This window comes from Bos taurus, chromosome 7 (genome assembly GCF_002263795.3).
Source record: "Bos taurus isolate L1 Dominette 01449 registration number 42190680 breed Hereford chromosome 7, ARS-UCD2.0, whole genome shotgun sequence".
Classification (NCBI taxonomy): Eukaryota; Metazoa; Chordata; class Mammalia; order Artiodactyla; family Bovidae; genus Bos; species Bos taurus.
Window position 1 is genome coordinate 12,617,043 of NC_037334.1, and position 23,667 is coordinate 12,640,709.

General features: G+C 51.0%; 2 protein-coding genes and 1 non-coding gene across 3 annotated transcripts; 2 read left to right on the plus strand and 1 right to left on the minus strand.

Annotated features, from left to right (window-relative positions):
* Window positions 1-1,071: 1,071 nt before the first annotated feature.
* CALR (calreticulin) lies at window positions 1,072-4,902 on the minus strand. Its single transcript, NM_174000.2, is given in 9 exon segments — window positions 1,072-1,862; window positions 1,952-2,044; window positions 2,662-2,805; window positions 2,886-2,999; window positions 3,082-3,291; window positions 3,382-3,476; window positions 3,908-4,111; window positions 4,272-4,373; window positions 4,742-4,902. Coding segments are annotated over 9 exon segments (1,254 nt in total). The 5' UTR covers window positions 4,833-4,902; the 3' UTR covers window positions 1,072-1,661.
* A 5,951-nt stretch (window positions 4,903-10,853) lies between these two features.
* Window positions 10,854-20,954, plus strand: FARSA (phenylalanyl-tRNA synthetase subunit alpha). Its single transcript, NM_001101107.2, has 13 exons — window positions 10,854-11,046; window positions 13,749-13,886; window positions 13,982-14,080; window positions 14,169-14,287; window positions 15,851-15,943; window positions 16,038-16,166; window positions 16,243-16,358; window positions 18,667-18,751; window positions 18,836-18,935; window positions 19,031-19,199; window positions 19,305-19,382; window positions 19,538-19,652; window positions 20,561-20,954. The coding sequence occupies exons 1-13, from the start codon at window positions 10,900-10,902 to the stop codon at window positions 20,697-20,699; spliced, it is 1,527 nt and encodes a 508-aa protein (NP_001094577.1). The 5' UTR covers window positions 10,854-10,899; the 3' UTR covers window positions 20,700-20,954.
* Window positions 20,955-23,420: 2,466 nt separating this feature from the next.
* MIR2881 (microRNA mir-2881) lies at window positions 23,421-23,491 on the plus strand. Its single transcript, NR_036346.1, has one exon. It is a non-coding gene; the product is annotated as a microRNA mir-2881 (primary transcript).
* The last annotated feature ends 176 nt before the right edge of the window (window positions 23,492-23,667 follow it).

Genomic DNA, 23,667 nt, shown 5'->3' on the forward strand with positions numbered 1-23,667 from the left:
AGGAAGATTTCCCTACACTGAACACAAAATTCTCTCCTTAACTTTCCCCGGATATGCCAATTCTGGAGGCCTCCCAGAAGGGTGGGGCTAGGCCCCAAGACACTCGGAAGGAGTCCTACCCATGGAACAAGGAGTGAAGGGTTGGTTAGCCAAAGCTGAAGGTGCTTTGGCAGACAGGATGGAGGTGATGTACTTGTCTTCCATTTAGTGGGTGAACTTTCCACCCTACTCCCATCCTGAACGGACCATTATCTGCCACCTAACCAGCTCTTCTTACCATTCACATCTGAGAAAACACCAGGCGGTGGCCTGCCACCTCACTCCTTACCCAACTATTACCAGGTCCTGTAGCTTCTCCCTTCACAGCATATCCTGTGCTAGTAAGCTTTCACAAGCCTAGGTCAGACAGGGGTGAGGAATTCTTTCTTCCTTCTCCTGCAGTTAAGAGACATCAGTTCCCAACCACCCACTGGACATTAATGGCAGCCTTGTGGGGCGCAACAAAGTGGGCCTATGCCAACCTACAGGCCCACAGGCTCTTCTGACACTTTCACTCCCTCCCTTGGGGCCACCTCTTTCCCTTCAAGAGGTTCAAACCCTGACTTGGCCACTTAAGGCTACTGGGGTAGATAACATCTCTGAATCTATTTCTTTGACTACAAAAGGAATTAGTAGCTTTTAACACTGGCTAGTAGTCAAAAAATGTGTTTAAAGCTAATATCTGTGTAGTCTTGCTCCTTCACCAGCAAGAGATGTGTATGCGGTTCAATGTGAAAGAGTTCACATGAATTGATGGCTAAGGTGTGGGTTCAAAACCCACCTCTTCCTAAATCTGTTTCAAACTCAACTGATACTAGAACGAAAACTCACCAGTTTGATGAAAGGACTCCACGAGCTAATAAATGGAGTGTATTTGTAATGACACTGGAAATGGTTACTCTTTCTCATTCACCTGAGGTTCTGGAGATAAACAAGGGCTCCTGTAACCTTATGGGGACATTCAGCCAACAATTCTAGTGGCTAAAAAACAAATCTCACTGAACAATTACCTCTCCCAGAAGACACAGGAGGAAGACACAAAACTTAATTTAATAGAAATTTTGTTTGTAGTTCTTACATTCTCAGCATGAGCTGAGCTAGAACCCGCTGCCCCAACTCAGAAGTGGCCCAGTCCTGGGGGCAGGGAGAAAGGGGAAGGGATCAGAGCTAAGGCCTTAAGAGCCCCATTCTTCCTCAGTGCTGGGGGGCTGGGGATGCCACCCTCTTCTCCTACCCCACCCTCTGGGATCCAGGAAGAATAGATGGAATTTTGGGCCTGGGGCTTCTCCTCCACACCACATCCCACCCTGAGTCCCCAAGCTGGAAGGGAACTTAGGGATCTGGAGTGAAGGGGACAGAAGAAAGCAAAGATGTCAATCAAGACAGATGAAGGCCAGGGGTGAGGGCTGAAGAGAATCAGAGACAAAAATGCCAGTTAAAAAAAAAAAAAAAAGTTAAAAAAAGTGGGGGAGGGGGGAGCCAAAAACAAAATCCACCCCAAATTGGAACCCGCCTGGAAAAAAATCAAAGTTCTCCAGTCTCATAGAGACATTATTTGGCGCAGCCGGCTCTGCGGCAGGAGCGCTCAGGCCTCAGTCCAGCCCTGGAAGCAGAGGTGGCCCCTACAGCTCATCCTTGGCCTGGCCAGCGGCAGCATCTTCTTCCTCCTCCTCTTCCTTCTCATCTTCATCCTCCTCATCCTCATCCTTGTCTTCGTCATCATCTTTGTCTGCCTCTTCCTCCTCCTTGCCTTTCTTCTCCTCCTCCTCCTCATGTAGCCTCTGCTCTTCATCCTGCTTGTCCTTCATTTGCTTTTCTGCTGCCTGTGTACAAACCACACACACATCCCTCAGGCCTGGACTCCCCTGCCAACCCTTCCCACCCCCAAACCCAGGCTGGACCTTGGTTTCACCTTTGTAACACCCCACGTCTCGTTGCCAAACTCCTCAGCATACGCTTCATCGTTGGTGATGAGGAAGTTGTCAAAGATGGTGCCAGACTTGACCTGTATAGGGCCAGAATGGGTGGTCAGAAGGGATACCTGTTGGCCTTGGCCTTGGCCTTGAAAAGGTCTCCTGCCCATGCTCACATAACCACTACACAATACTACAGTCTAACATTGCAGTTGAAAAATAGGCTGCCTGGATTCAAACCTCAGCTCTGCCATTTACTATATATGATCTTGAGCTGGTGACTTCATCTCTTTGCACCTCAGTATCTTCATCTATAAAATGGGGTCTCATTCTCTTCTTCAAACTATCTTTCTAGTACATTCTATGTGCCAAGCAGCATACCAGATGCAGAAAGTACGCTGGCAAACAGGACAAAAATTCGGTCCCTGTGAAGCTAAGTTCTAATGGGGTTATCTACCTGCCTGTCTAGGCTGTTGGGTGCAATTAAGTGAGTAAGTTCCCACAGAGATACTTAGAAGTAGTACCTGGAACATATTAAGTACAAGCCAAAGCAGGTGCTGTAAGAACCCCGTAATGACAAACCAGGAAATTCTTAAAAGAAAAGGGGGGGCACCATTCTGGAGTCTGCCCGCCCTTGTCCCCTTTTCTCCTGGGTTGCCCTGAGCACCTGAGGTCCCCTAGGGAGCCGCCTTTTCCCTCCATGTCTCACCTGCCAAAGATCCAAGCCTAGAACAGCGAAGTTTTCATAGGCATAGATGTTGCTGTCAGGGGAATACTCAGGGTTGTCAATCTCTGGATGGATCCAAATGCCCTTGTACTCTGGGTTGTCGATCTGCCTGGGTTTCCACTCCCCCTGCAGAAGTAAACCGATGGGTGAGCGATGATCATTGCCTTCCCCATTGTGCACCACCCTCCTCAGAGTGCCAGACTCACCTTGTACTCTGGGTTCTGAATAACAGGTGGTTCCCACTCTCCGTCCATCTCTTCATCCCAGTCCTCAGGTTTCTTAGCATCAGGGTCAGGAATGTGCTCAGGCTTGTCCCAATCCTGAGGATACATTAGGAAGTCAGAGTAGGCCCAGCTGTCCTCCACACTCTCCATGGTGGGGAGCCCCTGCCCAAGCACCAACCTCAGGCTTGGAGTCTGTAGGGTCATCGATCTTGGCGCGATCGTCCCAGTCTTCAGGCTTAGCGGCATCAGGATCCTTTATCTTCTTGGGTGGCAAGAAATCCCAATCGTCCTCCAAGGAGCCTGACTCCACCTGGCTGTTGTCAATCTTCACCTCATAGGTATTATTAGGCCGCACAATCAGCGTGTACAGGTGGGTGAATTCATCGTCCTAAAGAGAATGGAAGATGAGTGGCCCCGCCCACCAGCCTGGGCTCAAAGCCTCCCCTCACAGCCATTTGCCACCACCCCCAAGGCACACCTTGCAGCGGATATCCTTGTTGATCAGCACATTCTTGCCCTTGTAGTTGAAGATGACATGAACCTTCTTGGTGCCAGGGCCACAGATGTCCGGGCCTTGATGAAAAGCAGATCTGGTCACAACTACAGTCTGTCCACCATTACAAGCCCCTGCCCACCCCATTAAAAAAAGACAACTTGGTTCTTTAACTCAGGACTGTCAAGCTGAAAAAACACACTTCAGACCTTCTCTCTAAGGAACTGGGGGAGGACACTTCAAAAAAAAAATCAGTGCTCCAGAACTCAGTATCTTCACTTGCACAACTAGGAACGAGGAAATGCCTATATAGTAAAATTGCACGAGTCTTAAGTCGATGATCAAAATGCAGTAAGTCATTCGTAACTATTCCCTCACCTTCCCTATCGAAAATATGTCTAAAGCATTTAAGTGCTTTCTGTGCTCTCAAGACCACCGTTCATGGGCTCTCCCGGGGTTTTAAACTCCCTCTAAGTGACCAAAAATTAGCACCAGGGTGGGGTCCCCTCACCAAACATTATGTTGTATTCGGAGTCTCCGTGCATGTCTGTCTGATCCAAACCAGCTGGAAACAGCTTCACATAGCCGCCCCCACAGTCGATGTTCTGCTCGTGTTTCACTGTGAACTGCACCACCAGCGTCTGACCCTTGTTGCTGAAGGGCTCAAATCTGGCCGACAGAGCGTAGAACCGGGCATCCTGGCTAGTCTGCAGGCCTACCGAGAGACTATAGTCAGATCAGGGCTCAGCAGCAACCCCCCGGGGAACCCTAAGGATGTAAAATACAGGCCAGTCCTCCTTCCTCCACCTGCCCTACTCCTAGGGATACCCAAACTCTGTCCTCCTGGATCTGAGCACCCACTCCTAAGTTCTTACCTTTATCTTTCTCTTGGTCACCATAGAACTTGCCGGAACTGAGAACGAATTTGCCAAAATCCGGTTTGTGCTTGGATTCGATCCAGCGCTCGGTCCACCCGTCTAGAGGACCAAAAAGGCAGGTAAGCGCGGCGGTGCTGATCAACCCCCCACCAAACATCTACCAGGAACCACAAACTGCTGGGAGCAAGGAAGGAGACTCCCCCCTCCCCCCAGACTGTCCCCACCCCAACCTCTAGTTTGACATCTCTGGTGACTTTGAAGATCTTCGGGCAAACCCTAACTCCCGCCTCGGAAAGCCGCTGCTCCCTCCACGCTCCCCAGGGACGCCGAAGGAAGGCTCGCCTTCGGCTCCAGTCCCTGAAGGAAACCGTGTTGGCCCTCTGAGCAGTAATTACAAGCGACACGCAGATATGGGCCAGGGGGCCAGCCGCGTCGTTAGGACGATCTCGAGCGGGACTAGTCGTTACCTCCGTCCAGAAACTGCTCCTTAAAGTAAACGGTGCGATCAGCGGCGGCCAGGCCGAGAAGGCCGAGCAGCAGCGGCACGGGTAGCAGCATGGCGGGCCGAGGGGGCGGTGGCGCGCGGGCCCTTTAAGTTGCTCGTCCGGCAGCAGCTCTGCAGTGGGGACGGACGCCGCCGCCGGCCGTGCCCTTTTATACCCCGCCCGCTCTCAAACCAGCCTGGTCCGGCCTCTTGGCCCGCCTCCCTCACTTTATCATTGGTCTGTGGCCATAGCCCTGCCTTTCCATTGGACCCTTCTGGGCTCAGCAGGTTAGGCTGTGCCTCGGAACGCTGGGTTCCCAGATGGCCGATTTCTATTGGCCGCACCACTGGCCAATGAAGGTCGACCACGCGTTGTGGGGGACGCCCACCGGTGAAGTGGGGGGCCTCGAGCCCCTCAGGCTAGGTCATATGACCAGACCTCGGCCCAGCCCCGCCCTCCCCTGCGCGCGGCGTTCGGAATCTAGGCGTTTAAAGAACACGCGCGAGCTGTGATGTTCCGTGAAGCTAGGGTCCGGCTCCATTCTAGACTCCGCTCAACCCTTCTACAAGGATGAGTGGGCAAGGTTTTCCTAGCGTCTTTCTATTCTGAGTTTGGAGAACCCCACCATTCCCATCTTCTCTTTCTCTTCCTTCCCACTCCTCTTCCCGTCCTCCACCCGCCTCCCTCCCCACCCCTTCTACCCCCCCCACCCCGCCCCCCAGAGGGCACCGAGCCCTGGGGCTTCACTTCCTTCCAGCGCCGGAGCTGTGCAGGCCTGGGGGAAGAGTGCCTGTTCTCTTCTCCGTACGGTCCCCGTAGTGACCTGGCAGCCTGTCAGACCGCTTCTGTGTGAGCTGGGGCAAGTCATTCAACCTCTTTGAAATCACAGGATCTCTTGAAAGGCCAGGAGGAGCGACCCCGGCCAGCTGCTGCCCGGCAGAAATGCTTTCCAAGCTTTTAGGGATTTTCTGGAACAGAGGGAAGGACCCTGACGGCTCAAAAGATGTGACGATAGGCTGTGGTTCCTCTCGTTGCAGCCTGTCCTTTACCTCCCTCCCATCCCCGCCCCCCAGCCGGTAAATGAAAGGGGTCGCCGCCTTGTGGTCTCCCGCAAACGGCCTGCTTTTGCAATTAAACGGCTGAATATGAGCGGGCAGGGGGTTCCGTTGGGGAGGAGAAAAAAAAAGACAGATGGTGAGGAAGATAAGGTCCAAGAGAGGTGGGCAGGACCCCTGAGACTAGAGCGTTCTTCTGAGGCCGCCGGCACAGGACAGACAGTGACTGACACCAGCTCCATACCCCTAGGCTGCAGGAAGGAGGAAGGAGAACTGGGACTTTCCCAAACTGAGCAAATAGGCTCTGGACTTGGGAAGTAGGAATAAACTGGCGAAGAGAGGGGGGGATTCTGGCAAAAGAGTGGGGAGGGGGCTCTTCCCCTCCAGTGGTGGGGACTCGAAAGGGAGGTATGACGAGTTTTGAAGAAGTTGGGGTTCTACTCCTGCCCCCAAACAGTACGGCGTATAACCCAAATTGTTCCTCGCTGATGAAGCCCACACCCACCAAATCTGGGATGACCATGCTAGGCTTTGCACTGACGTTCCTCCCACCTTCCCTCTCACCCACCATGTGTCATGGACACAGGGGCTTGGTGCTTCCTTCTGGACAGTAGAATCTGTGCCTGTCCTGTTCACCTGACCATTCCACAATGTCTCCTATAGCACGAGGCACAGAACAGGCTTAAAACCTACTTGATATATATATAAAAAAACGTACCTGATACGTGACAGAAGAAAGGGACAAAGAACTCTTGCTAGAATTAAGCAAAAATGGAGAAAATGCTTTTTTGGGGGGCAGTACAGAGTCTCCATATGTGTGCGGGGGCTTGGGGGAGGCTTCTCAAGTTGTGAGCAGGGGCTACTCTCTAGTTGTGGTGGGCAGGCTTCTTGTGCTGGCTTCTCTTGTTGCAGAGCAGGGGCTCTAGGGTGCAAGGGCTTAGTTACTCTGCAGTATTGGAATCTTCCCAAACCAGGAGTTGAACCCTGGTCCCTCAACATTGACAGTTAAATTCTTTTTATTTTTTTTATTGAAGGATAATTGCTTTGCAGAATTTTGTTGTCTGTCAAACCTCAACATGAATCAGCCATAGGTATACATATATCCCCTCCCTTTTGAACCTCCCTCCCATCTCCCTCCCCATCCCACCCCTCTAGGTTGATACAGAGTCCCTCTTTATCAAATTCCTAAGCCATACAGCAAATTCCTGTTGGCTATCTATTAAAGGTGGTAATGTAAGTTTCCATGTTACTCTTTCCATGCATCTCACCCTCTCCTCCCCTCTCCCCATGTCCATAAGTCTATTCTCTATGTCTGTTTCTCCATTGCTGCCCTGTAAATAAATTCTTCAGTACCATTTTTCTATATTCTGTATATGTGTGTTAGAATACGATATTTATCTTTCTCTTTCTGACTAACTTCACTCTGTATAATAGGTTCTAGGTTCATCTACCTCATCACAACTGACTCAAATGCATTCCTTTATATGGCTGAGTAATATTCCATTGGGTATATGTACCACTTCTTTATCCATTCATCTGTCGATGGACATCTCGGTTGTTTCCATGTTCTAAGTATTGTAAATAATGCTGCAATGAACAATGGGATACATGTGTCTTTTTCAACCCTCGTTTCTTCAGGTTATATGCCTTAGGAATGGGATTGCTGGGTCATATGGTGGTTTTATTTCTAATTTTTTAAGGAAACTCCATACTGTCTTCCATTGTGGCTGTATCAATTTACTTACATTCCCACCAACAGTACAGAGCATTCCCTTTTTTCCACATCCTCTCCAACATTTATTGTAGAGTTTTTGATGATGACCATTCTGACTGGTATGAGGTGATATTGTGTAGTTTTGATAGTTTTGATTTGCATTTCTCTAATAATGAGCGATATTGAGCATCTTTTCAAGTGATTGTTAGTATGTCTTCTTTGGAGAAATGTCTATTTAGGTCTTTTCCCCAGTTTTTGATTGGGTCATTTGTTTTTCTGGTATTGAGTTGGCAGGAGAATTCTTAACCACTGGACCACCAGGGAAGTCCTGGGGGAAGTGCTTTAAAACTAAGACGAGACTTTGAGGAATGCATTCTGAATTTTTGTCGGGACCTCACTATAAGTCCAGAATCGGGGGATATTAGTAACCCCATTTTCCAGACTCAAGTAACGATTGTGATAGCTGAATGAGTAAATAGGGCTTCCCAGGTGGCCCAGTGGTGAAGAATCCACCTGTCAGTGCTGGAGATGGGAAGATCTCCTGCAGAAGGAAATGGCAACCCAGTCCAGTATTCTTACCTGGAAAATTCCATTGATAGAGGAGGCGGGTGGGCTCCATGGCCGGGGAAGAGGGGGTGGTCACAAAAAGTCGGACACAACTGAGCCACTAAACAACAACAAATGAATAAATGCATGCTGCTTAGACTAGCACCTGACTCAGAGTTCATACTCAATACCAGCAAATACTGCATACATGTGTGTCCCAGCAAATACTACATTAAGTACTATTGTACCTAATTCTCAGTTACCTGGGCTCATATCATTTCCATCCAAGGGAGGAAACAGGCACAGAAAGATGAAGTGATTTTGCTGGGTGACAAAAATGGCAGATCTGGGATTAGACTCTACTTGTGCTGCCTAATGTAGTCTCCACTATTGACTATAGCCACGTGTGGCTATTGCCTTTTGAAATGTAGCTGTTAACTGAGATGAGCTGTAAGTGTAAAATATACATCAGAATTTAAAGACAATATGAAAAAAAAAGAATAAAATATGTCACTAATATTAAATAATGAAATGAAAGTTTGGACAGCTCAAGTTCTATAAATTCCTCAAATTAATACCACCCCCTTTAATTTTGTATTTAAAATTTTTTATTTATTTTTGGCTGTGCTGGGTCTACCTTGTGGCACACAGGCTTTCTCTGGTTTCAACGAGCAGGGGCTACTGTCTGGTTACAGCACCTGGGCTTCTTGTTGCAGTGGCTTCTCTGGCTCCGGAGTTGTGGTACACTGGCTCCAGAGCACATGAGCTTCGTAGTTGCAGGGCAAAGGATTTAGCTGCTCTTCAGCATGTGGGATATTCCTAACCACTGGACTACCAGGGAAGTCCTGACCCCTTTTGTTTTAAACATCGACAGTTAGAAAGGGTAAAATTATATTTGTATCTCAAATTACATTTCTTTGTTTTGGCCAGGCCTGAGGCATGCCAACCAGGGATCAAACCCATTCATTCTGCAGTTTAATTGTGGAGTTCTAACCACTGGAAAGGAAAAGGCAATGGCAACCCACTCCAGTCCTCTTGCCTGGAAAATCCCATGGACGGAGAAGCCTTGTAGGCTGCAGTCCATGGGTTCACTAAGAGTTGGACACAACTAAGGGACTTCACTTTCACTTTTCACTTTCATGCATTGGAGAAGGAAATGGCAACTCACTCCAGTGTTCTTGCCTGGAGAATCCCAAGGACGGCAGAGCCTGGTGGGCTGCCGTCTATGGGGTTACACAGACTCAGACACAACTGAAGCAACTTAGCAGCAGCAGCAGCATCAACCACTGGAAAGTGAAATTTCCAGTATTCCCTCAGTAGGGTCTGACTCTCTGCGACCATGTGGACTGTACCCCGCCAGGCTCCTGTCCATAGAATTCTCCAGGCAAGAATACTGGAGTGGTTGCCATTTCCTGCTCCAGGGGCTCTTTCTGATCCAGGAATTGAACCCAGATTTCCTGCATTGCAGACAGATTTTTTACTGTCTGAGCCACCAGGTCAGACCCCCTAACCACTGGACCACCAGGGAATTCCCAGTATCTTGAATTGCTGATATGCACTACAAATGATTTCCCTGACATTGATCTTCTCAGAGTAGTGGTGTGGGGGAGGGACGGCAGGCTCTGGAGTGTTTATGATTTCTGACACTATCTCCACCAATTCCTTGCAGAACCCTTGCGCAAAGCGTATCACCCAGCTTCAGTTTTCATCAGTGAAATGTAGATTATATCGGTATGTACAGCACACAGTTTGGAGGAAAGTGAAATAAAGACCCCTGAAGCACTTAGCACTGGCCTGGGGACAAGTGAGAATGACCATGCAAGTTAGCAGCTACTTTGAAAATAGCTAGTCTTCTGATTTTTATAGGGCTGGTCCCTACCCAGTCTCCCTTTGAAAATTTGAAAGTAGTTTACATCAGCGGTTTGACTATGTCTGGAGTCCACCACCCAGAGCCCTCCTGTGGGGTAAGAAAGAATTCCTCCAAGGGCTGACTGTTTCAGGCCCAGAGAGAGAAGTCCAAGGTCACACAGCCCACAGCAGGTGGAGCTGTGTGAAGTTTAAAACAATGCTGTGAGTCTGCTTTTGAGGGCATTACTTTGACCTCTCTGGTAAACCAGACACCACTGCTGCTGCTGCCAAGTCGCTCCAGTCGTGTACAACTCCGTGCGACCCCATAGACGGCAGCCCACCAGGCTCCCCCGTCCCTGGGACTCTCCAGGCAAGAACACTGGAGTGGGTTGCCATTTCCCTCTCCAGTGCACGAAAGCGAAAAGTGAAAGCCAAGTCGCTCAGTCGTGTCCGACTCTCCGCGACCCCATGGACTGCAGCCCACCAGGCTCCTCCGCCCATGGGACCTTCCAGGCACCACTGCTGCTGCTGTTGCTAAGTCGCTTCAGTCATGTCCGACTCTGTGCGACCCCACAGATGGCAGCCCACTAAGCTCCCCCGTCCCTGGGATTCTCCAGGCAAGAACACTGGAGTGGGTTGCATTTCCTTCTCCAATGCATGAAAGTGAAAAGTGAAAGTGAAGTCGCTCAGTCGTGTCCAACTCTTCGCGACCCCATGGTCTGCAGCCTTCCAGGCTCCTCCGTCCATGGGATTTTCCAGGCAAGAGTACTGGAGTTCCAGGCACCACTAGGGGGTCCCTAACCCCTCTGAAGTGCTTGTGACACACTCAAAATGGCGGCACCCCGAGCCCTGCAACATTGTCCGCCACATTCAAGATGGCGACGCAAGCGCGCCCCACCCCCCAATCCTAGGGGCCGTTTCCGGTTCCGGTGGTTCTGGTAGCCGGCAGGGACACGCGGAGCGCACTGGGAGCAACCATGGCGGACGGTCCGGTGGCGGAGGTGCTCCTGCGGCGGCTGGAGGCGGCCGATGGCGGCCTGGACAGCGCGGAACTGGCGACCGAGCTGGGCGTGGAGCACCAGACTGTGGTGGGCGCCGTGAAGAGCCTGCAGGCGCTGGGTCAGGTGAGCCGGGCGGGTGATACTGGGCTTCCTCGCTTTTGCATCTGCAGTTCTTTCGCCAGGAGGGCTCTGCCTCCAGACCAGATTCTCTCAGTCCTGGTTAGAGGTGATTGTATCCGTGTCCAGCCCAGAGTGCGCAGGCGGGGAGTCAGGAAAGAGTGAAGACCCAGGCACGCGGACGCTCCCGTGCAGTAAATGTCCATTGAGGCATTGATTAATTTTGAGGGGGTGGGGAGGAGGATGGGGGACGAGAAAGACGCAATCGCTGCCTTCGTGCAGGTTGCGGTGTGATGGATGTACTCAAGTGACCGGAGTAATGGAGGAAGCAAAGGGAATTCAGAGGTGTTAACTGCCACAGCCTTGAGGATCAGGGAGAGCATCCCAAAGGAGATGACACCTGAATCCGGTTTCTGCACTGAGTACAAAAGCCATGGCACTTCAGCGATCAATGGGGTGGGAGTGGAGGACAGGTAGTGAGAGAGACACTGCAGAGCCAGATTTTGCAAGGCCTTCTAGGTCTTTATCTCACAGGGGTACTAGGGGGCCATGGCAGGAGCTGGAACCTGTCAGACGTGCTTACTGCCTACATCCATCTTGGCAGGGGCAGGACAGGAGGCAAAGGGACAACGGCAGAAACTGGCATATCTCCAAACTAGAGCGTAGCTGGACTGGAGAACGGGTTCGGGTGAAGGAATGAAATTGAGTTCATGGCAAGGTAGGGAGAGCCAGAATGAAGCCCGGCCTTCTAACTTGGACAAGTGAAGGGTGGTAGATCCAGAAGGAGAGGATGCTGATGGACCCCTGGGCCACCCAGCAGCCTGGATCCATGAAGCTAGGACTCAGAAAACATAGCTGGACTGTTTTTTCATCAAAATCATATGATGTGCTCTTTCTGGCCTCAGCTTTTTTTTGACTGAGTCGGGTCTTAGTTGCTGGGATCTTTCCTTGTGGCCTCCGGACTCTCCGGTTGTAGCCCTTGAGCTTACTTGTTTTGAGACATATGGGATCTTAGTTCTCCGACCAGGGATTGAATTTCAGGGATTGAGTTTGTGGTCCCTGCACTGCAAGGCAGATTCTTAACCACTGGACCACCAGGGAAGTCCCTGACCTCAGCTTTATTTTTCATTCAATCTTTGACGGAACCTTAGATTTACATAAGAGCAAGGGGATATATGGAGACAGAAATAGTAACCCATCCACTATTCTTGCCTGGAAATCCCATGGACAGAGGAGCCTGGCGGGCTAAGTCCATGTGGTCGCAAAAGAGTCGGACACAGTTTAGTGACTGAACAAACAAGGCGATACATAAGATGTAACTCTTATTTATTCCCAGGTTGAAGATATGGGACAGCTTCTAAGCATTGGTCAGAATCATCAGTGTCACCAGAAGGAACAGGCAAACCTGAATTAGAAATTAGGCACCCAGGCTGCAGAGCCTGAGGTTGTCAGCGCAAAGAGGGAGTGAAGCTATGGTGTGTGGGATGACAGTACCTTGATTGATGTGAAACTAACATTTGTGTAGGCTACAGAGGGTTAAGTAGTGGCAGTTTAATGTGGTTCATTGTAAGAATGATGATGATATTAATCGATAGTACTAGTTAGGTTTATACGGCACTTGATGCATACTAAGTGTTCTGCATCCTTTCTTTGTTTTTGTTTGTTTGGCACCAGTGGGCGGCATGCGGGATCTTAGTTCCTGGATTAGGGATTGAACTTGTGCCCCCTTCGCTGGGAGCTTAAACTCTTAACCACTGGACTGCCAGGGAAGTCCTCTGCATCTTTTCTGTTTAGTTACACCTCAAAACAACTCTCTGAGCTAAAGCCCACCACACCTTTTTCTCACACATAAGAAATTTTGCTCAGGGAGGTTAAGCCGTTTTCAGCAAGGTCACACAGTAGGTGAGGAGCAGACCTAGAAATTAGAATGGCATGGGAGCCTAGGCTTTCTGGGTGCAATGTGGATCCCTGGGGTTTTTCTCCGACACCTGAGTACTGAGATGCAAACACGTAAATCATTTCATCTGAGACTTTAAAAATCTTTCCAAGGTTCAAAAGTGGTGGTCCAGTGGCTAAGACTCCATGCTCCCAATTCAGGGCACCTGGGTTCAATCCCTGGTCAAGGACCTAGGTCCCACATGCTGAAACTAAAAGATGCCACATACCACAAGGAAGGACTTCCCAGGTGGTACTGGTGGTACAGAACCCACCTGCCAATGCAGGAGACGCAGGAGAGGCAGGTTTGATCCCTGGGTTGGGAAGATCCCCTAGAGGAGGAAATGACAACCCACTTCAGTATTCTTGCCTGGAGAATCCCATTGACAGAGGAGCCTGGCAGGTTACTGTCTATGGGGTCACAAAGAGTTGGCACACACACACGAAAATGCTGCATGCTGCAACTAAGTAAGACCCAGCACAGTTGAATAAATAAGTACTTTTTTTTTTTTGTAAGTGATGGAATTTGTTCTTTTTCAGGCAGGTAATAATCCTTAGTACTCTACCCTGCTCTCAGAGGTGTGAATGATTTTTGTCATTATTCTCATGTCACAAAAGATCAACCGAGACTCAGCAAGGGCAGATCACTTTGCTCTGGAGTGGTACAGCTGGGATGCGAAGCTGGCTTCAGAGGCTGTGCACCCCCAGTGCTGTGGCGAGGGGGTACCTGGATCTGACCCCTGTCCCCGCTGTGCCCCCCTGTTATTCTACAGATCATTGAGACTGAGCTGCGCTCCACCAAGCGCTGGGAACTTACTGCTGAGGGTGAGGAGATTGCCCAGGAGGGCAGCCACGAGGCCCGGGTGTTTCGCAGCATCCCCCCAGAGGGCCTGCCCCAGAGCGAGCTCATGGTAGGAGCCTGAGGGGGCCGGGGCCTCAGGAGGTGTGTTGGGGTGACGGCAGCCCTCGTGCCCGTGCCCCCCTCACTGCAGCCTTGTTCCCCCAGCGACTGCCCAGTGGCAAGGTGGGCTTCAGCAAGGCGATGTCCAACAAGTGGATCCGGGTGGACAAGAGTGCTGCTGACGGGCCCCGGGTGTTCCGAGTGGTGAGTCCCTGCTGGAGGGCGGTGGGCCAGGTGGTCGGGCAGGTGGGCCCCTGGCCCTCAGGGTCTCTCACACCCACCCCTGTGGCAGGTGGACAGTGTGGAGGATGAGGTGCAGCGCCGGCTCCAGCTGGTCCGGGGTGGGCAGGCTGAGAAGCTGGGAGAAAAGGAGCGGAGTGAGCTCCGGAAGCGGAAGCTGCTGACTGAAGCGTGAGTGGGTGCCACCCCCAGGCTCACACCTGGGTCACTTGCCTGGCCCTGGAGTTGGGGAGGGGACAGGGAGGCGTTCTGCCCATACCGGGCCGGTGTGCTATCGGGCTCCTCCCCGCCCCGCTTTACACTGGGGTGGTCAAATGCACTTGCCACACTCATGCCCCGACAGGCCCTTTACTTGTGCTGTGCTTCTGCCCAGAAAGACCCTCTCACTGTTCTTCAAGGCAAGTTCTGACATCATATCTCTGTTCACATGTCAGCTTAGCGAGGCCACCACCCTAACACCCTTTCCTCTCTTCGACTTCCATAAAAGTTCCACACTCCTGGTCTCCAGCCCTTTTGCCCTCCCTGTTTACTTCCTCTACAGTCCAAAGCACTGCCTAGAATTTAAATTAAATATTTGCTTATTTACTGGTTTTTGGCTGTGCCGCACGGCATGTGGGATCTCACTTCCCCAACCAGGAACCAGAGCCATGCCCCCTGCGTTGGAAAAGTGGAGTCATAACCACTGGATGGCCAGGGAAGGCCATCTGGATGGCCAGCACTGTCTGGACTTGATAGGGCTCAGGGCTCTGCTGTCACGGGGCCGATGTCTCCTCGAGCAGATGCAGCAGTTACAAGAATGCAGACTGGAGTAGGGCTGCCCAGTTCACCTCCCAGCTCTGCCATGGGTTAGCTGTGTAACCTTGACTGAGTTACCTGATCTTTCCAGGCCTCTGTTTACGCGTATGTGAAATGGCCCCTTTTCACACATAGTTATGGGGTGACTTGATAGAACAGAGCCTAGTGTAGAATAAGCTCTCTAAACTTGACCTATGGGGGGACATACCTGACTGTGCAGGCTTAAGATTCCCAAGCTTCCAGTGCAGGAGGCATGGGTTTGATCCTTGGTCAGGGAACTTGGATTCTGATGCCATGCAGCAAGGCAAAAAAGTTTTTGTTTTAATTTTTCATTTTTAAAAAGGGCTTCCCTGGTGGCTCAGCTGGTAAAGAATCTGCCTGCAGTGTGGGAGACCTGGGTTCGATCCCAGGGTTATAGGAAGATCCCCTGGAGAAGGAAATGGCAACCCACTCCAGTACTCTTGTGTGGAAAATCCCATGGACTGAGGAGCCTGGAAGGGTACAGTCCATGGGGTTGCAAAGAGTCGGACATGACTGAGCCACTTCACCTTCCCTGGTGGTCTTTGCTTAAGAATCCATGCTTCCACTGTAGGGGGCATGAATTCCATTCCCATCAGATAACTAAGATCCCCCATGCCCCACGGTACGGCCAGAAAATTAATAAATAGGCTAATTTGACCTGTTATTATCTCTCATAGCTCTATGGTTAGTGCCTTGAACAGGCCCTAGCACATAGGAGGTTCTCAATAAATGTTGGTTGAATGAGTACGTGCATGAACATAGGGATGTAGGTGGGGCTAAATAAGGGTTTCAGTAGACAGTAAGTGTCGGGGAGAAAATGGCAGCAGAGTTACTTGGCGGGTGAAGTGGGGTTAGCATCAGTTGGGGGGTCAAGGGAAACCACTTGAAGGAGGTAACAGTGATGTACCCTGGCCTCAGGACCCTGAAGACCTACTGGGTGAGCAAAGGTAGTGCCTTCAGCACCAGTATCTCCAAGCAGGAAACAGAGCTGAGCCCAGAGATGATCTCCAGGTAGGGGGTGGCCCCAGGGTTGGGGACTGGTTGCGGGAGGGTGGTAGGCAGCCCCCACCATGCCCACATACCCTGCACCGTGCCCCTCCCATAGCGGCTCCTGGCGGGATCGGCCCTTCAAGCCCTACAATTTCTCGGCCCATGGCGTCCTCCCTGACAGCGGCCACCTGCACCCGCTGCTCAAGGTCCGCTCCCAGTTCCGGCAGATCTTCCTGGAGATGGGGTGAGCACGGGCCCGGGGGCGGGGCCAGCCCAGGCCAGGGGCACAGGCAGGGCAGTCAGGCTGCGTCTCCCACTAGGTTCACCGAGATGCCGACCGACAACTACATTGAGAGCTCCTTCTGGAACTTCGACGCACTCTTCCAGCCCCAGCAGCACCCGGCACGTGACCAGCATGACACCTTCTTCCTGCGAGGTGGGTGCGCCCTGCTGCCCCATGCCACCCGAGGGGCCGGGCCTGGGCAGAGCCTTTCGGGGCAGCCTACCATCTTACAGGATAAACTCCATCCTTCTCAGGGTAGCCAGCAAAGCCTGTGTGAGCTACTGTCATCAACTTCTGTGATCTTCCGCCTCCCCTCCTCTCACCTCAGGGTCTTTGCTGTGTGTTCTGCCGAGAAGTGTCTTCTCCCAGGTCTTCATGACCGCCTCTGGAATCAAATCTCTGCTCACATGTCAGCTCAGAGAGGCCCCTGACGACATGCCCTTGTCCCCCCAGGTTCCTTTTTTTTTTCTTTTTTTGGGCTGCACCAGGTCTTTTTTTTTTTTTTTTTTCATTATTCATTTGGCTGTGCTAGGTCTTGGTTGTGACGCGTGGGATCTTCAGTCTTTTTGCAGTATGTTGGATCTAGTTCCCTGACCTGGGATTGAACCCAGGCCCCCTGCATTGGAAGCACAAAGTCTTAGCCGCTGGACCACCTGGGAAATCCCTGTATCAGGTCTTAGTTGCAGCACATGGGATCTTCATTATGGCATGCTGGATATAGTTCCCTGACCAGGGATCGAACCCGGGCCTCCTACATTAGGCATGTGGAGTCCTAACTACTGGACCACCAGGGAAGTTCCCCTCTCCAACCAAGCTCTAAAAAGCTTCTCACTGCTAGTCTTCAACTTTGGTTCCCATTTCTTTTTTCCACAGTCCTCAGTGCTCTCTTAAATTGCTTGACTTTTCAAAATAGTCATTGTCTCCTCACCACCAGGAGAGCAGACAAGGCTGTTGTGTGCCTGTTATCTAGCCAGGAGCAAAATGTCATTGTCATCATCACGGCATCCAGAACTTAACCAGGGCCATCCATAGTGGTCCAGTGGTTAAATTTTCCAGACTTCCACTGCAGGGGGTGTGGGTTCGATCCCTGGTCAGGGAAGTTGCAACAGCCAGAAAAAGTATTCTAAACAAAACTTACTGGGCTGCCACTCTCCTAGTCTTCCTACCAACTACAGGAAGTAGACGGTCAGCCCCATTTTGCGGATAAGGAAACTGGGGCCCAGAGAGGAGACATCACTTGCCCAGGGTCACAGCTTGTAAGAGGTGGAGCTAGGAATGGATGTGTAGCTTTTTGGGTACAGTAAAATTGTATTTCAGGACGGGAATCATAAGAACTTGCATATTCATGTGGCATAGGGTCACTGAGCTCCTGTGCATTGACTTCTCTGTTAAACCTCTGGGTCACAGCCACAAATGAGACAGAAGTCCTTGCCCTGAGACCCTCATGTCCTCGTTGGGCAAGATGTGCCTTAAATCCTGAGTAAGGAAATGGCAACCTACTCCAGTATTCTTGCCGGGAAAATCCCATGGACAGCCTGTGGGGTCAAGAAAAGAATCAGACGTGACTTAGTGACTAAACAACAACAAGCTGTAAACGTGGCGATGCAAGATGGCAGTAAATGAGATGGAGGAACTGACATTGTGTTGGGGGGTGTACACGGTCAATTTAAAATAAAGGCTGCTAGGATTTGGACTTCTTTGGAAGTCTATTGGTTAAGACTTTGTACACTATGCAGGGGGCGTGAGTTCAATCCCTGGTAGAGGAACTAAGATCTCACATGCTGTACAGCATGACCAAAAAAATTTTTTAAAAGGCTGCTTAAGCAAAGATAGGAGAAGGTGAGGGAGGGAGCTACATCTGGGGAAGGAAAGTTCCAGGCAAAGGGAATGGCCAATGCAAAGGCCCTGAGGCTGGCACATGCCTGGTGTGCTTACAGATTGGCAGGGAAGCCCTGTGGCTCGAAGAAGTGATCAGTTAGGAGTGGGAGGAGGGAATTCTCTGGTGGTTCAGTGGTTTGCACTCCATGCTTTCACTGCCATGGGCATGGGTTCAATACCCGAGTTGGAGAACTAAGTCCTGCAAGCCCTGCAGCATAGCCAGGAAAAAAAAGGGGAGGCAGGACCAGGGAAGGTTCTGGCAGAGGAGGGGTATGAGTGACTGCCTCAGGTGTTCCCAGGTGCCCTCCAGCAGTTACAGAGGGCAAGCGAGGGAGCTGCCTAAGTCACTGTTTTCCTTGTGGTGGCTATTTGAGTAATGCTCATTATTTATTTATTTGGCTACGCCAGGTCTTAACTGCACCATGTAGGATTTTTAGTTGCAGCAGGTGGGATTTAGTTCCCTGACCAGGGATCGAACCCAGGCCCCTCGTGCATTGGGAGCTTGGACTCTTAACCACTGGACCACCAAGGAAGTCCCAAGAAATGCTCCTTGACTGACCAGATGTTGCTCTGTCCTGCCCAGATCCAGCCCAGGCCCAGCAACTCCCAATGGACTATGTCCACCGCGTGAAGCGGACCCACTCTCAGGGCGGCTATGGCTCACAGGGGTAAGGGAGGACCAGGACTTTGGGTGGGGAAGAGGCTGGGGACCGAGAGCTGCATCATAGACTTCCTTGCATGTCCCCCTGAAGGTACAAATACACCTGGAAATTGGACGAGGCTCGGAAAAACCTGCTGCGCACACACACCACGGCAGCCAGTGCCCGCGCCCTCTACCGCCTGGCCCAAAAGGTGTGGCCGGGCTCTGGCAGCATTGGAGGGAGGGGCTGGGCTGTCATACTGACCTCCTCACCCATGCCTGGGCCTGGCCTGCCTGTCACCCCCAGAAGCCCTTCACTCCGGCCAAATACTTCTCCATCGATCGAGTGTTCCGGAATGAGACCCTGGATGCCACTCACCTGGCGGAGTTCCACCAGATCGAGGGTGTCGTGGCTGACCACGGCCTCACGCTGGGCCACCTCATGGGTGTCCTGCGGGAGTTCTTCACCAAGCTGGGTGAGCAGGCGGGCCAGAGTGGGTGGTGTTGGTGGGTAACAGGAAGACACCTTGGTCATCAGCCCGATCGTCCCTCCAACTCTGTTTGCCTGCCTCCCCACCCAGGTATCACCCAGCTACGTTTCAAGCCAGCCTACAACCCCTACACTGAGCCCAGCATGGAAATATTCAGTTACCACCAAGGTCAGGCTGGAACCCGGTACTGGGGCAGGGAGGGAGGTCTTGGGCTGCCCACAGCTCAGCCCAGCTTCCTGTTCCTGAGGACCCCACCTCCTGAGCTCATTGCCATGCCCAGTATCACCCACGCGAGCCACCCCATTGTGTTCCTGCCTCCACAGGTCTAAAGAAGTGGGTGGAGGTTGGAAACTCTGGGATCTTCCGCCCTGAGATGCTGCTGCCCATGGGGCTCCCTGAGAATGTGTCAGTCATTGCATGGGGTCTCTCCTTGGAGCGGTGAGTACCCAAACCACTCAGGGTGTTGGCTGCCTCACTTGGGTGACTTGTCAGGCATGGGGGCCTGTAGACTTGGCAGCCCCCTCCATTGATTCATTCATTTGAGAAATCCTTAGTGAGCACCTGCTGTATGCCCATTCTGTGCTGTGATTACAACACACATCTCTGCTCTATGAAGCTGGGGTGCTAGTGGACCAAGGAGGATGAGAATTAAGTAAATTCAACAAATAAAGCTTAGAGTATACCCAAAAGCAGTGTTATGGGGATTCCCTGGTGGCTCAGTGGTAAAATCCGCCTGCCAGTGCAAGAGACATGGGAGACTCAGATTCAATCCCTGGGTCGAGACGATCCCCTGGAGAAGGAAGTGGCAACCCACTCCAGTATTCTAGCCTGGGAAGTCTCACAGGTAGAGGAGCCTGGCAGGCTACAGTCCATGGGGTCACAAAAGGGTCGAACCTGATTGAGCAACCAAAACAACCACAACCTCAGAAGTAATGTTAGAGCAGAAACACAGCAGGGAGAGCTAAGGAGATGTCAGGGAAGGCCTCTCAGAGGAGGTGACATCTGAGCAACGAATGAAGGTGGCTGAGTTGGTAAGCTGTGACGATATCTGGGGAAGGGTGGTCCAGGCAGAGGGAATAGCCAGTGCAAGGGCCCTGAGGCTGGAGCAGGCCTGCTGTATATGGAGGACACTGAGGAGGCCAGTGTGACTGGTGGGAGGAGTGAGTGAGTGAAGGGGGAGAGTGGGAAGAGAGGGGTGAGGGAGGTGACAGGGCAGATGGTGTGGGGCCTTTTGAGCCCCAGGGAAGGCTGGGGCTTTTACTTCTGGGAAGGTAGCAAGAGAGGTTCTGATCAGAAGAGAGCATGACCTGACCTTGTGTTAAACCCTGTCCCCTCCCCCCTCCAAGCCCGACGATGATCAAATATGGCATCAACAATATCCGGGAGCTGGTGGGCCACAAGGTGAACCTTCAGATGGTGTACGACAGTCCCCTGTGCCGCCTGGACGCTGAACGGGGGCCCCCTTCGACACAAGAGGCTGCGTGACATGAGCTGCCCCCCATAGGCCACCTTCCCCAAGGCCCTGCTACCCCCTTGCATCCCTGCCAGTGACCCCCTTGTATTTATGAGGCCTCTGTGAGGCCCATCCCCCTGCCCCGGTGTCTCCTCTTCCTGATCAGCCCCAGGGTCCTGGGAACAGGGGAGCGGGTAGCAGGTTCATTCTGTTGTCCACCCGTGAGGGTGGGCCTTGGGGAGCCCTGCAGGCCAGCTGTTGGCTAATAAAGTGGGCATGTGCCCTCATCTGGTGCCTTTCCTTAGGGGTAAAAGGTGCTGGAGCCCTGGGTGTAAGACATGATGGGTTGGAGGTCTTGGATCCTGGGGACCTCCTTGGCCAGCCTGAGTCATATCCCCACCAGGGAAGACTGGCTCCGTCAAGCATTCATCAGTTTACTTCCTGGTGCCAGGTCTCTTCTAGGTGAAGGGGATAGAAACCCTTACCCCTGTGGAAGGGGTGAGTCCAGGGTGGTGGTGGGGCCCTGGGAACCAGGATTCCCACTGATTGGGAGTCAAGCATTGGTGGGATGGGGTGGATAGCCTTATTTATTTACTTTTGGCTGTGCTGGGTCTTTATTGTGGCCTGAGGGTTTAGTTGTCCCAGGGCATGTAGGATCCCTGACCAGGGATTGAACCTAGGTCCCCTGCATTGGAAGGCAGGTTCTTAACCACTAGACCACAAGGGAAGTCCCAAGCTGAGCCTTTAAAACTGCTTGTTGTTGTTGTTGTTAAAGAGCAGTTTAGTTTCAGGTTCATAGCAAAATTAAGTGACAGGTACAGAGATTTCTCAAACCCCCTGCGTTGATGGCATCGTAATCACCCACGGTCCATAGTTTACATTTCGGTTGACTCCCCATGTTGTATGTGGCTTTGGATAAATGTATGCTGACATGTGGGCTTCCCTGGTGGCTTATTGGTAAAGAATCCATTTTCTTGCCAATGCAGGAATGCAGGTTCGATCCTTGGGTCAGGAAGAGCCCCTGGAGGAGGAAATGGCAACCCACTCCAGTATTCTTGCCTGGAGAAATCTCCTCCAGAGGAGCCTTGTGGGCTACAGTCCAAAGGGTCACAGTCAGACATGATAGCGACTGAGCACAAACGCATGATGACCTGTATTATGATATCCTAATGTTTCATAAATTTCACTTCCCTAAAAGTCCCCTGTGTTACACGAATTCATCCCTTTGTCCTCCCCCTAAAAAGCTACTCTTAAAAAAAAAAATCTCATAAGGATTTCACATGAGCCCAGAATAGAAACATGAGTGAATAGGATAAAGTTCCATGAGCCTACCGCTCACACTGACTAGTGAGCACACCTGTTTCTGTGAAAATATTTCAAAGCAAACCCCAGGAATTCCCTGGTGGTGCAGTGGTTAAGACTTCAAGCTTCCAGTGCAGGGGGTGCAGGTTAGATCCCTAGTTAGGGAACTAAGACCCGATGTGCCACTAGGCCTGGAAATCCCAGCAATCTTGTCACCCACCCCAGAGCAGCGCACTTTGGGAAACATGGACAGCTTTTATGTAACCATGAGGTCACTTTTATGCCCAGTGCAGTTAGCAGTCAGCTGGGTTCTTTTTGGTCTCAGGGCCTGTGGGTACCAATCTTACAAGGGCTCCTCACTCACATCTTTTATTTCAAAGAAAATAATCCAGTCATACAGAAAAATACTTCTTCATTCAATAAAGGTGCATCTCTTTTAAGTGCCAGCAGTGGGTAAAGTTGTTCCAGGTCCCTGCCTTTTAAGAGCTGACACTGTGTTATCTGTGGATGAAGAGATAAATACCGAAACGGAGGGAAGAGTAGAAGCCATGTAAAAAGTAAAGGTTAGTGAGGATGAAACATTTATAATACAAAGCATAATAAACACCCAAGAATCCACCCCTAGTTCTTTTGAATCTGAACAGATATTTGCACTGGATCTTTCACTTAGATCTCTGTGACTAATGTTTTGAAGACCCTTAGGAGCTTGTTCTAGTTTCTTTTGCCCCCCGCCCCACTAAGATTGCCCCCTCCTGAATCTGGTATTTATCAGTCTCTTGTGCTTTTAAACTTTTGCTATTTACATGTTACTTTAACAAGACATGGTTTCATTTTGCATGTTTTCAAAAAAGTTACACAAACTGCACCATAAAAATCATCCTGCACCTTCTGTGTTGCCTTTGTTTTGTTTTCTTAATTTTTGGCCGCATGCAGGATGTTAGTTCCCCAACCAGGGGTCAAACCCATGTCCCCTGAAGTGGAAGCTCGGAATCTCAGCCACCAGACCACCAGGGAAGTCCCTGTGTTGCCTTTGTCTTGATTTGGTCCTTGTGTTTGTGTGCACATGTGTGTGCATGTTTAGAAGTTAAGTCTGAGATTTTTCTCCTTAGATAATCCTGCAATCTTCAAATCTGATGCTGCAGGAAGATACAACATCTTGTAGCTCTGCTACAAGATACTAATGTTAGCTACTGTTCATTAAACTCTGAATGTGTTCCAGAAGCTTACCCCTGAAACCCTTACAAATAGTCTCATGTTTTAGATTTTTTCACCTTGGTAATAGACAAAGATGAGTTCTGTGAATGAGTGGCAGTTTAATGATCACCCCTGTTATTGGTAAGAGACAGCCCAGATTCAAACCCCTAGGGCTTTCCAGAACACAGGTGTAAAGGGGGTGTGCTCTAGTGTGTGGCCAGGGACAGAGCCCTGAACAGAAGGGCTGAGTATGTGTGTGTGTTTGGGAGTTGGGGGCGGGGGGGCGGGTGGATTCCAGCTGTCTTCCCCTCGTGGACACTGTGACATAAATACAGAAATGGAGGGAGGGGTAGAAGCCATGTAAAAAGTAAAAACAAGTGAGGGTGAAGCATATATGATACAAAGCATAAGAAACACCCATCTCTCCAATCAGGACAAAGTCCCAAACCTTGACCTTGACTCAGCCCAGCCCCTACCAAACTCTTCATCCTTCACCCACTGCTT